Below are 14,261 nucleotides of genomic sequence, written 5' to 3' on the forward strand. Positions count from 1 at the left end.
ACAGCTCATCATTGCGAAACGTGGTAAACTTTATCGTGATCCAATGGGTTCTCCTAGGGTGCTACTGTTTGCAGTTTCCTCTACCCATTCAACACACTCATCTCGGCTGCCCTCATTGTGTCATTCATTCATTCATTCATTCATTCATTCATTCATTCATTCACACAGTTTGTCAGTAAACAAGCTTTCATCATAATTTCTATGTTACCTTCCACCCAAGTCTCCCAAAATAATTATCATTAAGAACAGAGGGAAGGCTTATTTTTTATTGGATTGTTTTCCAATACCTGCTAACAATTAATAACTCAAAAACTAAATAACAAAACCTGATTATTTTACTTAAAATCTAGTATGTATCTTAAGTTTTCTCTTTGGTTAAGCAATGTTGTACTGAAAATTTTTGGACACAGGAATCACAAACCAGCTTTATTTTACAGTTTAAATATGTCAAAATCCCTAAAAACATTTCCAAACCACATAATTTAATAGTTCATCGGATGGCTTCAGGACAAATTAAAATTTATATTGGATATAAGTAATCTTGCGTAGAGAGAAGTGATGGGTCGAATCCTATCTTTCTAGAATCTGAACATCGAATTTGAATCCCAAAGAGTACCACTTCGAATCTACCCCTGGATTACAAATCTAGGTCTCAAGTGTAAAAAATAATATCTATGGTGTTGAAACATTCAACCATTTAAATTTTTGTTTCAAAAATTTCCAGAATCAATATATATTGCAATTTTATTTATATAATTACAAATCAAAAGAAGGCAACAATACCTTGTAAAATAGTAATATGATATGCAAAAAAAAACAGACCTGGTAATTTTCAGATTTGTCTGTGTTGGGTTTCTGAATTTACATTTCCCCTAGTATTTTTCTTAGAATATTTTCCTTGAATCTTAAATCTTTCAAATTCTATAGATTGAAGGATTTACCCGGGTCCATTTCTAATATTAACATGTTTAAGATACAAACGATTTGTTTATGTCGAAACTTTTCCGTAAGGTACTAAACCACCTCGAGCTGGTGGCTAAAACAAACATTTCCTCGATAGCTGCTTACGAAAATAATGTACTGCTGTTTAACTACTCAATGGTTATGTTTAAATTTCTGAGTTACCCTTCCTCAAATATTTTTCTTCAAATCGTATTCCTCAAATATTGAATCTTTCGAATACTGAGAATTTGATGGTATTTGAGGATTTAACTGGCCCATTCCTAGTGAAGAGGCTTGCACTGTTTGTGGAACCAAATTTTCATGCCTAAAACTGCAGGTGAGTTTCCTTGAACACACCACAGATAGATCACAGTAAGGAATGAGACAAATACAATTGTAAATTAATACAATAAATATTTATCCAAACACTTTCCTGGTGTAATGTATAGTTTCCAATCATTAAGATTTGGTGAAGTTGGAAAGGAAGTATTAGGATGTAATAAATGTGGGACACAAAAACAAATGCAAAAAAAATATATATACATAACATAAAATCACATTTATTTTTTAAAATATTTTTTTTTTTATATAGACTTGAGAAGAATTCTTGTCTCATGAAGTCATTTTACTGGCCCACTACATTGTTAGAACATGACATTAACTTCACAAGCAGCTTAGCCTCCAACTGCCAGCAGCACACAGTCAATGTTGATCTGTTGCTTCACTCTGCGACTCAGTTCGTAAGTTTGACAGTTTGTTCACCTGTCTCTAAGAAAACTACTGCCCACACCTCAGGTTGACATCAAATTTTAAAAAATTAATTTCAATGAAAACAGGAACTTGCTATTATGTCAATTTTTTCTCCCAGGAAGAATTTATTTTGAAAGCACATCTTTAAGTTTTAAATAAAATGTGCTATTTATTTTGTATTCCTAATCAATAAGCATATTTCAAACACTCATACACTATTAAAAGCACAGCACAAACACAAGAGTAATCCACCCAACAATTTCTGACAACAGTGTGTGAAAGCTAACCCAAATAATATGGTATAAACCAACTTTATGTTTAAATTTAAAAATGTAAAAACACTAGAAAAAATGTAATTTTTCACTTTCAGGTTGTGGAAAGAAGGGCTATGACCTCATTGGTGTTCAGCTGTAACTACTCCTTATTGAAATTTAATTTAATGTAAACAGCTAAAATTATGAATATAATCACACTACTAACAAAATCTTCACATATCTCACAACAGGTATAGAATAAAGTAAAAAGAAATGTACATAATTAATTGTAATTTTGGGCGAGGAAGGCAACATATTTTATGGCTTAGGCAATGTGCAAAATTGGAGTCTCTCAACTTTTTAAAATTCATAAGAAATCGCAACACAAACATTATTTGCAAAATTACGACATGAAGGTTGTGAAAAACAACAAAACCCAATATAACTGTTGGATGACCTATCAAATATGACAGGTAGCTGGGGTATTTGTGTGTGTGTGGGAGGGAGAGGGGTATTTTGTGTCTCAGGAGTTACAATCAGATTCCCCATGTTTGTTTCACTTCTGGTGTTGATTTGAAAATGGCTACAAAATGTTTACAGGCAGGCAAGTTTTTGATAGTTGGGTTCCTGCTTTTGGATAGCATTCAATGTTTAATATCAGTCCGCAGAAGGTGTGTAATGGTGAAGAAAAGAATAAAACCTCACAAATTAAGGGACTTTGAAGAGGAGGGGGGGAAGGGGTCAACAAGAAAGGAAAACAACTTGTGCACATAAATTTACTATGAGTCTGACACACTGACATTTGCAAGTATGACAGACAGCTAGGGTCATTCAAAAATTTGGTAGTGTAATCAACACTGAATCATTCAGAAACAATTACTTTCTATGTTGATGAACTTTATAAACATCAGTGAAATAAAAATTTTATAGAGTTAGATGAATATTCCAGTGAGGCCATTATTTTTGTTTTTAATGAAAAAACCTTTTCATTTAAAATGAAAAACTACTTAAACTAACACTTCCACAATTTTTTTTCACCGTAAGCATTATATTCATTCTGTCATGCAGAATGACTTAAATGTAAGAACCCCTGAATCATAAAATAATTCAATTTAGGCAACATCAAAGGTAATAATATCACCTCTAATGTAAGGCAACCTCCAAAGCATGTCAATCCCGAATACAAAAAAACTTCAAAAGTATGAGTGGTGTAGAATAAAAGGGAATCTCAAGTTTGATTACCCTTAATTATATGGCTTCAATGTAAAACACTCATGTATGAAGCAACTGCAATTGTAAGACAATATATAAAAAATAATTATTAACCACATCAGCACTCACTATATATTAAAAATTAGTTATAAAAAAAGCAAACCTCATTTGTGGAGTAATATTTTCTTTTCTTCTTTTATCTTGTGTAATTTCACAGCTTTAAATAATTTTTGATCTTGAAGAGTTTCACCATAGTGTTATTTACTCTGGAATTTTTTTCAATAGTGTTTGATCAGTTAACCTAGTAACAAATATTCAGTAATAAAATCAAATTATTTTATATACTTTACATACTTTTATTTCATATTCCATGAGAAAAAAATTACTTTTCACATCTCTAACATTTTTATTTAAAGGTGAATATTGATGAATTTTTTTTTGTAAAGTTATTTATATTTCATTTCATTAAAAAAATATGTAGCATTATTCATACAACTAAACAGACAACCTAAAATTTTGTCCACGGAATGGTGCTAAAATAAGGGTGTAGGTGTTGGCTTTCATTTATGCGTAGCTTTGTTTTGTTACATTACCCAGCTATCTCAGGATGAAGTTATCTAAAACCATAATAGAACTACTCCAGTTCTTTTCATTAATCAATTCAACCTATTTTTATAACAATAATTTTGTTATAAATACATATTTCAAATGACAGGCATTGTGCATGAAACACACAAATAAATACTTGAGACTATAGAAACCCTGCATCTTCTTAGAGGCAATGTGCATCTTGCAAGGGGTTAATTAGCAGAGGCAAGATTACAGTTATAGATGCATTACATGATTTCAATTTTTTATAATAATTGCACAGTAACTAATATTCTGTGGGAATAAACACACAACAAAATGTCTCTTCCTCAGCATTTGCTATATAGTAGATTATATAACTTATAAAAATGGTTTAATTGAATTACATGAATATGTACATGCATAAGCAGCACAAATGTCCAATATGTAACCTTTTCGGCTTTCCAAAACATGAGTTTTCATTAAACAATATTTTGACATTTTATCACTAACTTATAATAATATTTCGACTATATCAGCAGAATAAATTTTTATCTTAACAGTGAAACTATCCAATTGTCTTTGTACAATTACAGGAAATACCATTTTCATCACTTTTGTAAATGCCTCAATTCCAAATGCTTTTATTTGAAGTTTAAAAATGTAATCGCCCAAAAGTTTTCTCTTCTCTACCTTGCCCAGTATGTTGGGGGGGAAAATTAGGTACGTACATCTTGATTTTCTGAGTTATAAAATCTGACAAGCACAAATATAGTTTTAAAAAAAAAAACACTAATCTTTAACAATAAATATTTTCAATTATATTTCAAGTACAAATTCAAAAATATTGTTTTCCTATTCACACCAAGTTTGCCTAATTTTTTACTTTAAGTTTCGTATTATCAACCTTAATTCTAACACTATTCCCCATAATATTATGTCTGCATTTTGCTTGTGAATACGTATTTACCTGATATTTGGCAGGTTATGTAGGAATAAAAACGATTTGGAAACTCTCATCAACTATCAAATACAGCTAAGTCAATGTGTAGAAGGTATAGCAATTATCACCACTAATATGTTTTCAGTGAAGGTGAGTAGTGGCTGTCATGAAGACTAATTTCAATTTTAAATTTTTAACTGAGATAATGGTGGAATAAAACTAACTTATACCACTTTGAACTGGAGAATTGTTAAAAGACCAACATTAAATAAATGTGTACAGAAGAATATCAAGGCAATGAAAGCGCCAAATGGCAGGAGAGTAAACATGTGCAAAAAACCAACCCTTCTTTGAAAAGTTTATGTTCCTTGAACCAACAAAAATCTTATTTTCTAAGGTTGGTATGATACTTGCCAAGTTTTTTCAGGCCCCAATCTTCTGTTTATAGCCATCCTGGTGGAAAGTGTCAGGTGTAATTCTGGGATAAAAGTGGTTAACTTACAAAACTGTTTTATCTTTATATGTTTGCAGCATAGCAATTAGCACAATCAACTAAGTGGCTGTACATTCTGCCTCTAGATCCAATTCATTCAAGATATTTTTTTTCTATTATTTCTTTGTTTATTGCAAAGCCTAAATAATAGCCATTAATGTCCTGATTCTTTGCTACATAACATTATAATCAAATGTAACAGATGTGTGAACATTCGCACAGTCTCTTCCTCAGCACTTCATTGTGCTAGTCATTTATTAGTATCATTCCAACGTCTGTGAATCTTCAAACACACCTTTGATTCTCCCTAGCTTACTAGTGCATACATGAAAATGTAAAATCAAGCAACTCAACAACTTTCTTTACATTATAAATTGTGCTGATGCACTTCAACAAAGAACAAATGTAAGTGCACACAAGCACAAATCGTACAGTACTTGGAAAGAGTTATCAGAACAAATACCCAACTAAAGCAGTCAGCTTGTAAAGTGGATTTGGTAGAAAAAGGACCAAAAACACCTGTTAGAAAAAATATACACATGTGCTTGTAACCAAAGTATACGTATATGAATTAATACATACTTGCAAGAATAAAACAAAAATTTAGATTTGAGTGTAACCTATAACGAAACTTCAAGCCATTAAGAACAGAAATGCTTGCCATTAAACATGAACATAAACTAGAAAATGTATTACCTATATATAATAAAATGTATTATTTAATGTTTGAAACTGTTTCCATGCAAATCGCCAAATCAATCTCTCTTGTGAAAAATGTACAAGATTAATTGAAATTATGCAGTATGAGGTTATATTTATTGTGTTTTGTGTGCATATTCATAAACTACAAAACATTATGAAAAATTCAAATGCACTCAGTCTTAAACGTTTAATTGCAGAATGAAGTTATCTTGAATCAAAACACAAACAAATGGATTTATAAAACATCGTAGAGTGAAGACAAGAGACCAACATATATCATACACATTTCTTTCAGGCAGCCAACCAAAATAGCATCAGTTTTTATAATAGATTTTACAATTTATTCAACAACACTTAAAAACATATACATATCTCAATAAATAAAAATTCTGAAAAATAATCTATGATGAAAGTAAGGCAATAACTATTTTCAACAGAAAAACAAAACAACACAAGCATCATGCGAAGAGCACGTTGTATTGAGACAGACACAAGCAGGTTGGATTCCCCCAGGCTGGTTATGAGAGCCGCAAGGCGCAGGCCTAAGGTATGGACGAACAGACAATGTGATGGATGCAACAAGAAAATAGTGACTAGGAAACATGGGGAACCAACCTGCTTACGTACCCAGCCTCCCTTTACCATCACACCATTAACTGTCACTACAACGTACCGGAATAAATAAGATTAGATGAATAATTCATCCTAACAACAGAGATTCAATATTTTCTATAATTTTTTTTTCTCTCCAAATAGGTGACAGCATAAAATGTAAAATAATAAAAACAGTGGTTAACAACACTTACAGATCTACAAGCGTAAAATATTATCAACAGTAGAAGCGTACCTTGGTATAGTAAGTTGAATATATGCTTATCTTATTCCCTACAAATTAAAACAGTTTCTTGATTTGTGCAAGCTAACAGTACAATCTTCTTTTTACATTTGAAAAACAACCCTCAAAATGATCAATTTGTGGCGTTTCTTCAAGAACAATATAGAGAAAAAATTATATAAATGGCACTAACTTAAGGGATCACACAGACATACTAATTTATTCACATACAAGAGTCAGTTTATACAAGCATAATTAATCTGGTTTCAGATTTATTTTAAAAACCCACATAGATCACTTTATCCATCAAAAAGCCATTCACAAAACTATTAAAATTATAGTTATAGAACACCAAATTTTAAAAAGAAACATTTCTACAACATGGAGATACTTAAAGAATACAAAAAGATAATCTAGTTCACATAATTTGGTGACAGTTCATAAAAACAACCAAACTTGGTAAAATATAATATACATGTACTTATTTATATATGTACACAGTTAAGTTTCTTCTTATACTCCTAATTTTTGGCCAATACTAGTCAAATTAAGCTCCTCACTTACCTAGTCAGTCCCTTGAAACTGCCTACTTCATTATGAAAATTCTCACATTTTTAACAATTCCACTTGCTGTTTTCTTTTGTAACCTTTGGTTGTTTTGCTAAATGTGATTTAACAATTTAGCTTCCCCTCAACTGTTAATTTTGCTTTCACCAAAATGTAGTGAATTTTTAATTCATTTTTAGAAAAATAATGAATTGGAGCATACACAAAGACCGCACTGATGTCTACACTGCTACTCTACAAGCCAGGTAGAAAATGCACAAACCTAGCTAAGAAATTGTGCATCTAAAAAAAGAACCATTATTAACTGTTCACAAAACCACACTATGACAGATGCATCTGAAACAAGAGGGAAAAAAAATTTTGTTTGATGACCTCATTACAAAAATAGACCTCAAAAAAATTTTGTTAACTGTTTAAAGTACTTCTCTATTTTATTTATATTTTTTTTTGTACTTAGAAATTGCAGAGAAAAGAAATATAACAATTTACATATGTACTCTGAAAACATGAGACAAAATGTCAAAAATTGAAACCCAGCTAAACGCATGATTAGCATATACAATAGACAAAATTTTAATGGAAATCTATTAAATTTGGCTAGCTAAAAATATTTTAATGCTCAGAATACCGCATGAATTTTATTCCAAGCAAAGAATACATAAGACATTAATTTTTTTTACATCCAATAAAAATTTCTAATAATATTCCAAAATTGACTTAAAATAAGTGTGCTTTAAACATGGAAAATTTCGTATGCAGGCCAAATTACACTGTTTCTTTGATGAAGTAGAAGTTTGTTACATTTTAAAGTTAAAAGATCATATTTTTTTCAAGGCCATGTTCAAATTTGTAGACTTTTCAGGTCACACGACTGGTTTTGTACACCAAAATGGTGACATATTTCATAAATTAGTTTTTTTATATTATGCATCTATGTATATCCAATATAAAACACAAAATTTGTAAACTATAAAATTACGACTTGCAATGCTGATTCTAGTTTTAACCATATAATTAAAATTTGTGTGAGGTAATGCCAAATTATTTAACTTATAAATTATATCAATGATTAAAATTAAATGTTAAAAAATATTTTGTTAGTAAAAATATTTGGCTTCAATCATGTTTAAAAAATCATTTGAATGAACCACATTAGTGGTGAAATTTATACGATGCATTCAACGGTGTTGACGTATTTAACGAAATAGCAAAAGTTTTTACCTTTGAAACTTTTTAACTATAATTTTTTTACCACACTGGAATTTTGAGTGTGCAAAATAAGTGACTGAAGAATGCATCTAATCAGTTAATAACAAATTACAATATTACGAATAGACAAGATCAAACATGACCTAAGTAGGTACCTAATTATTTAAGATTTTTTATTAAATGATTTTTGGGGAGGTAAATTTACTTTTATTTCTGTTTAGGTACTGTATACTTTCTTGGTTAAAAATTAAAAACAATAATTAAATTATTGTGCATTTTACACTTGCTACTTTATCCGACACAATGCTGAATTAGCTAGGGAATGCCTATTTCCATTTGTAAAAATCTGTATCAGCTAAACACTAAAAATATAGCATAGTGTAACAAATTCTCAAAGTTATTTTGTTGCTAAAATCTTTCACTTATGATATTAAAATGATTTTCGGTATTTTAAATAAAATGCTTGGTGAAAAATTCTTTAGAATGTAAATAAATACCATTAATTCTGGCTGTAAATAACGTCACTATGTGAAATAAAATTAAAAGCACAACAGCAAGTCCCTAACTATTAATAAAAAATTTAATTTTCAAATACAGTAGAACCCCTATTCTACATTTAAAAGGAACACAGTTAATAAAAGAACAGAGTAAAAGAAAGGAAAACACTCATGACATTTGCCTTCCTATGATCTCACTAACACTATACATAAAATTGTTGAATATTTTTTTGTAATTATTATTATTATTTTAATTTTATCTTGCAAAAAAAAAACATTATTTTTAAAGGGACCATCTATGATTGCCAATTGCCATAAAGTCTTAGGACTTGCATATAAAATTTATCTCTGCTAATCTCTACTCAATAAGAATACATGGCTGCCATAAATATAACTGTACCTACAATACATGAAAGGTTGGTGTAATGTAAAACTGAAAGATGCTGTTCAAGTTATGACATATTGTACGCTAATAATATTGCCATGCATCATTTGCCTGTCAGCTCTGACAAATGGGGATTTTCTTAGAACCAAAAAAACATATAAGAAATGCAGGCAAAAGAAAAGTTACTAAGGAGAAGCCATATTTTGTTGTGGTGCAAACATGTAACACAAATGAAGGAATAAAATGCATTCTAAAATAGTATGCGAGTATGAGAATAAAAATAATAGCGCAGTTGAGTTAAAAAAAAAAGGTAAATAAGAGAAATGCAAAATTGAGGTTCTACCGTAGTTCATAATACAGTAAATTTTAAATGTTTAATGGAAATAAATCATACTTAGTCGCTTTGCATTATGGTTATTATAGCCTACGAAAAACCAATACCTCAAATTAAAGGTTCAATATTTCCTTGGTTTGTTTAGAATCTTAGCACACATTAAATTTTGCCTATTAATCAGTTTCTTTATACAAACACACCAATCTCTGCCATGCACCATCTAAATATTCCTCCAATTCCATCAACACCTGACAACATTATATTTTCTTGATGAGGAAAAAAAAAATTAAACTACTTAACACACAAAAGTAACTACTTAACAACCAGAATAAAAGAAACAGCATTAAGATTGTGATTCATTCTACATTTTCTAAAGATTTTTAATATGCTCCTCTTTTAGATTTTGCACATGCATATTTTCATGTGGTTTCCTTCGTATTACCTATTTTTTTTTTTTACAGTTTTCAGCTGACCAATGTTATCATGCAACAGGCAAGGTAGTGATGCAATGATGCAGTGTGAATTTGCAACAGTTTCCTTGCTGCAAGGATACCAATAATACAATAATTATTTTACTCTTTCTTCGACAGCGACATACTAACACAACCAGAGAACTAATGCTACTGTTATGACAATGGCATGGCACAGCACACACTACTGCAACTTGTCCAAGCACATTTTTAAGTTGCTCTTAACTTGTAAAATACACTACAAAATTTATTACAACTTCAAAGATATGATTACTTGTATTTTTTGTGGTTTTTTCAGTGATACCAGTATTGCTTGATAGCTTGGATTAAAAATAACACTATTTACAATACAACATGTAAAAATCATAATTTGGTAGAAGAAAAAAGGGTGCAATCAAAGGGAATTAAAAATACGTAAGCTGTAAAAAATACATACGAAAATGAAAAGACCACTTATTGTTTAAGATTTTATAGAATACAAGAAAATACCCAACATTGTGAAGAGCATCGACTGAAGGAATATTTTTCTTTACACTAAAAAAAAAAGTTACAGAGAACCCAGATTTACATGTCATACCTCAAAAAATTTCACATCGAAGAAAAGGCATTACTATACATATCAATCATTTAAATTTGTACTCTCCAAAACTTTGGGTAGCATTCTGTGGATTAGTTTCCGAAGAAATCCAAACACTCAGCACACACACTTATAAAAATTCTAGCATACTACAAAATTAATACTGAAAAAATCCAAGCACAAATTCAACCGAGGATTAGCATAGGCGATAAAACGACGCTTCCGAGGCTGTGGCACGCCATTGTCATAACCCTCCCTCGATCGATACCGGAATAATGCTCTGGTCTTGTTAGTGGTTCGGTGCGAGAAGCGCGGCAAACAGGAGCAGTGCGGTGAGGCATCACAAGAGCTCGTACTGCCGCAGGTGCATGCGCTGGATGATGTCTCGACAGTCGTTGAACACGCGCCGGATGTTCTCCGTGTCCACGGCGCACGTGAAGTGAGGGTAGCAGTAGTGCTTGCCGTCCCCGCTCGCAGTGCTGATGCGCTGCCAAAAGCAAGTCAAACTCACCGTCAGCGACCACGCCTCGCCACACCCGCAACTTACACAATGAACTAAATGAATAAGAGTTATCTGGCCACATCAGGGTCAAGAGCACTAGCAGTGATTGGCCGAGACTGGAGCACTGACAAAATGAACGGGTGGGGGGAAACTGGAGTACGCCAAAAAAAAAAACTCACAGGCTTACGGCAACATCACCAATTCCCCATGCCAACTCATCTCACAATCCACCCTGGCAGAAAATAGCAGTCTCGGGTACTACAAGCGGCTTGGTCTCACAAGCAGATTTAGGGTAAAAATATGTTACAAATATATCACAAATATACATAAAATAAATAAACAATAATTTCTATGTCCTTGAAATATTGTCACCAAAGCATATGTAAATTAGTGTAATATCACATTACAACACACCTGAATAAAAAACCAATAGTTTTTGTTGTTTTTAATGACAGTACTTTATGCTGACTTGTTCATAAATACAAAACACCTTGTATGGATCTGAAAATACGTACTTCAAAGAAAGAAATTCCTCACTGTGAAGTACTTTGTAATGAGGTTCCACTGTGTCTCTTAGCTTTAAAAAGTTAAGAACATATTAACATTACATAATTATTTTGTGGTCACACAACAAAATTTTATTTTTGTATGCTTTCAAAGCTGAGTAATGCACAGTATTAATTCTCTATGAAGTATCAAGTCCAGAATAGAGTAAAATAACATTAATCCAACATTACTTGGTTCGGAAAATTCTGTAATCTGGCACCAACGTAGATGCTTCCAATCAAATTTTTCAGAGGATTTAATTTCAAGCATTTCATATCCTGTCATAAATGTAAGAAATAGCATGAAAATAATTTTAACATATTTTTTTGCTATCTAACCATGATTAATATTAATTTAATCAAGATGGTTTCAATTATAGCCCAATTTTGTTTATAAAACAGAAGCCTTATGTGTTAATGTTTTTTATTTAATAAATTCTATTTTGTAATATTTGTCCCACCTAACAAGTATAATGTTGACATGCTGATTTTACAATAAATTAATTCATAACAGTTTGTCTAGAACAGATGTATTCAGAACAATAAAAATAAATTACTTAGTGTGCATTTGAATTTTAAAAATGATTCAATAATAGATGCCCGATCAAAAAAAACTGTATTAATTTTTCTGTTCTATGCACTTTGGTACAAACTTCGAATGGAAATAATAACATTCTTTGAATTTCAAAATTTAAATGATTACTTTATTGTGATTAAATTTTGGTTAAATGCTCCTTAATTTCATGATTACTTGCATTCTGGTGTTATAACTTACACTTTGGTGTTAGTATGACTTTCTGTGGTATTTCAGTTTTAATGAAATTCACCATATAATCTTGTCCCTAGTGATTAATATACTGTTGCTACCCTTCATATATATGCCCCATGTGTAAAAAAAATACTTAAAAAACTAATCCATTAAAAAATGGTGGTTGCTTACAACAATTTCGGTAACACTACTTGTGCCAACACCCGTCTAGAAGCCAAGTTCACGCTTAAAATCATGGCACACCCCTTTCTTTCCTTTGCAAATTAGATAACCTGCCTGTCTTGAGTCTCACTGGCATGTATCACTACCCTCCAATCGCATACGTAAGGCAGATAAATGCACAAGGCTCGCTAAAAATGCATTGCCACACACAAAGTTTATTGGCACAGTTCAGTTAATGCTAATTTTTTTACAACTGGAAGGTCTTTATTTAATTATTTATGGTCTGATTTTAGTCCCAAGACTTCTACCTACTGAAACAAATCTTTATTCCTGTAAAATATTCTTCAAATTTATTGTACAGTGCCACAGAAAAAAACCTTGTACATTCATTGCTAAATTTTATGCTTTATTCCACACGAAAATAAGATGTTTTTGCATTAACAAAACTCAGAATATTCATACCTTTGGTAAACTTTGTTTGGAAGACAATTCATTAACAAAATATGTTTATGTTCCATTAGCAAAACATTTTATTTTTTAAATTAAAAAAAACCCACACCAACAGAAAATAGAAAATGGACTTCCCGTTGGCCGCTTTCTACTAAACACTAGGCCCAATTCCATGTTTATGATTTTTCCTTTGGTTCCATATTTATAAGGTCACATTTGCCCTTGTATGGTATTGTTTAAGTCGAAACACATTATACCTACTTGTATAAATTAAGATTTCAGTAAAATTTTTATTAAATTTGCTATCTGAAAATTTAATGCCTCTGAAAATGAATTTCAAGTACACATTTTGCTAAAATTTTACCATTAATTGATGCTTTAGCTTAGTGTTTTTGCAACATCATGTATAACATGCTATTCCATGTTATCAATATTTTTGGTAGACATGTAAATAAAATTAAAAACACCTATTTTCTTCCAATAGACCAGGCCTGCCGTTTTTACGGATTTTATCAGTTTTCACGGAAATTTGAAGCTTAAAACGGACTAACGGATAAACGGCGACATTCACGGATATTTACGACGCTTCGCCGATATTTTCATATTTGAATTTCATTCGTGTAAATATTTACATTCAACTAACTATTTGAAGTTGTCAAACCATACAAGCATCCAACAGTAAAGCAAACACTCACATTAGGTGTAGCGCCATGGAACTTCCAATCGTTTAAACACAAACCAAAAACATATACTCCCACATATCGTTTCATGAAGTACAATATCTATGGTTTCGGGGGAAATGTTTTTTGTTTGTTGAGTTAAACGCTAAGAAGTGTCATGGCGTCAGTAAACATTGGTATTTTTTGCCATTACAATGTTTTAGGTGTGGCATTTGTTTACAAACTTATTACGTGATTTAAGTAGTAGTTTTGGTCTTAGCTGATTGTGATGGAGAAAAAACGAAAGGCTTCGCCGGGCAGGTAACTTTATAAACAGCGTTATCGTAAAGAATGGGAGCAAGAATTGAAATGGTTGAGGCGTGGCAAAACGGAATTTTCCGCCGTTTGTTGAACTTGCAACTCTGAACTGAACGTGA

The 14,261-nt window shown here is 31.3% G+C and overlaps 1 protein-coding gene across 2 annotated transcripts in view; it reads right to left on the bottom strand.

The window, feature by feature from the left end:
* Nucleotides 1-2,708: 2,708 nt before the first annotated feature.
* LOC134527991 (guanine nucleotide-binding protein G(s) subunit alpha) overlaps nucleotides 2,709-14,261 on the bottom strand; it is a 298,833-nt gene continuing 287,280 nt past the window's right edge. For both annotated transcript variants that reach the window (XM_063361137.1, XM_063361136.1), the window contains one exon: nucleotides 2,709-11,224. In XM_063361137.1, the coding sequence (XP_063217207.1) occupies nucleotides 11,078-11,224 (147 nt within the window). In that variant the 3' untranslated portion in view covers nucleotides 2,709-11,077. The remainder of the gene's footprint in view (nucleotides 11,225-14,261) is intronic.

The sequence above is a fragment of the Bacillus rossius genome, chromosome 1, assembly GCF_032445375.1.
Source record: "Bacillus rossius redtenbacheri isolate Brsri chromosome 1, Brsri_v3, whole genome shotgun sequence".
In the NCBI taxonomy this organism is placed as follows: domain Eukaryota; kingdom Metazoa; phylum Arthropoda; class Insecta; order Phasmatodea; family Bacillidae; genus Bacillus; species Bacillus rossius.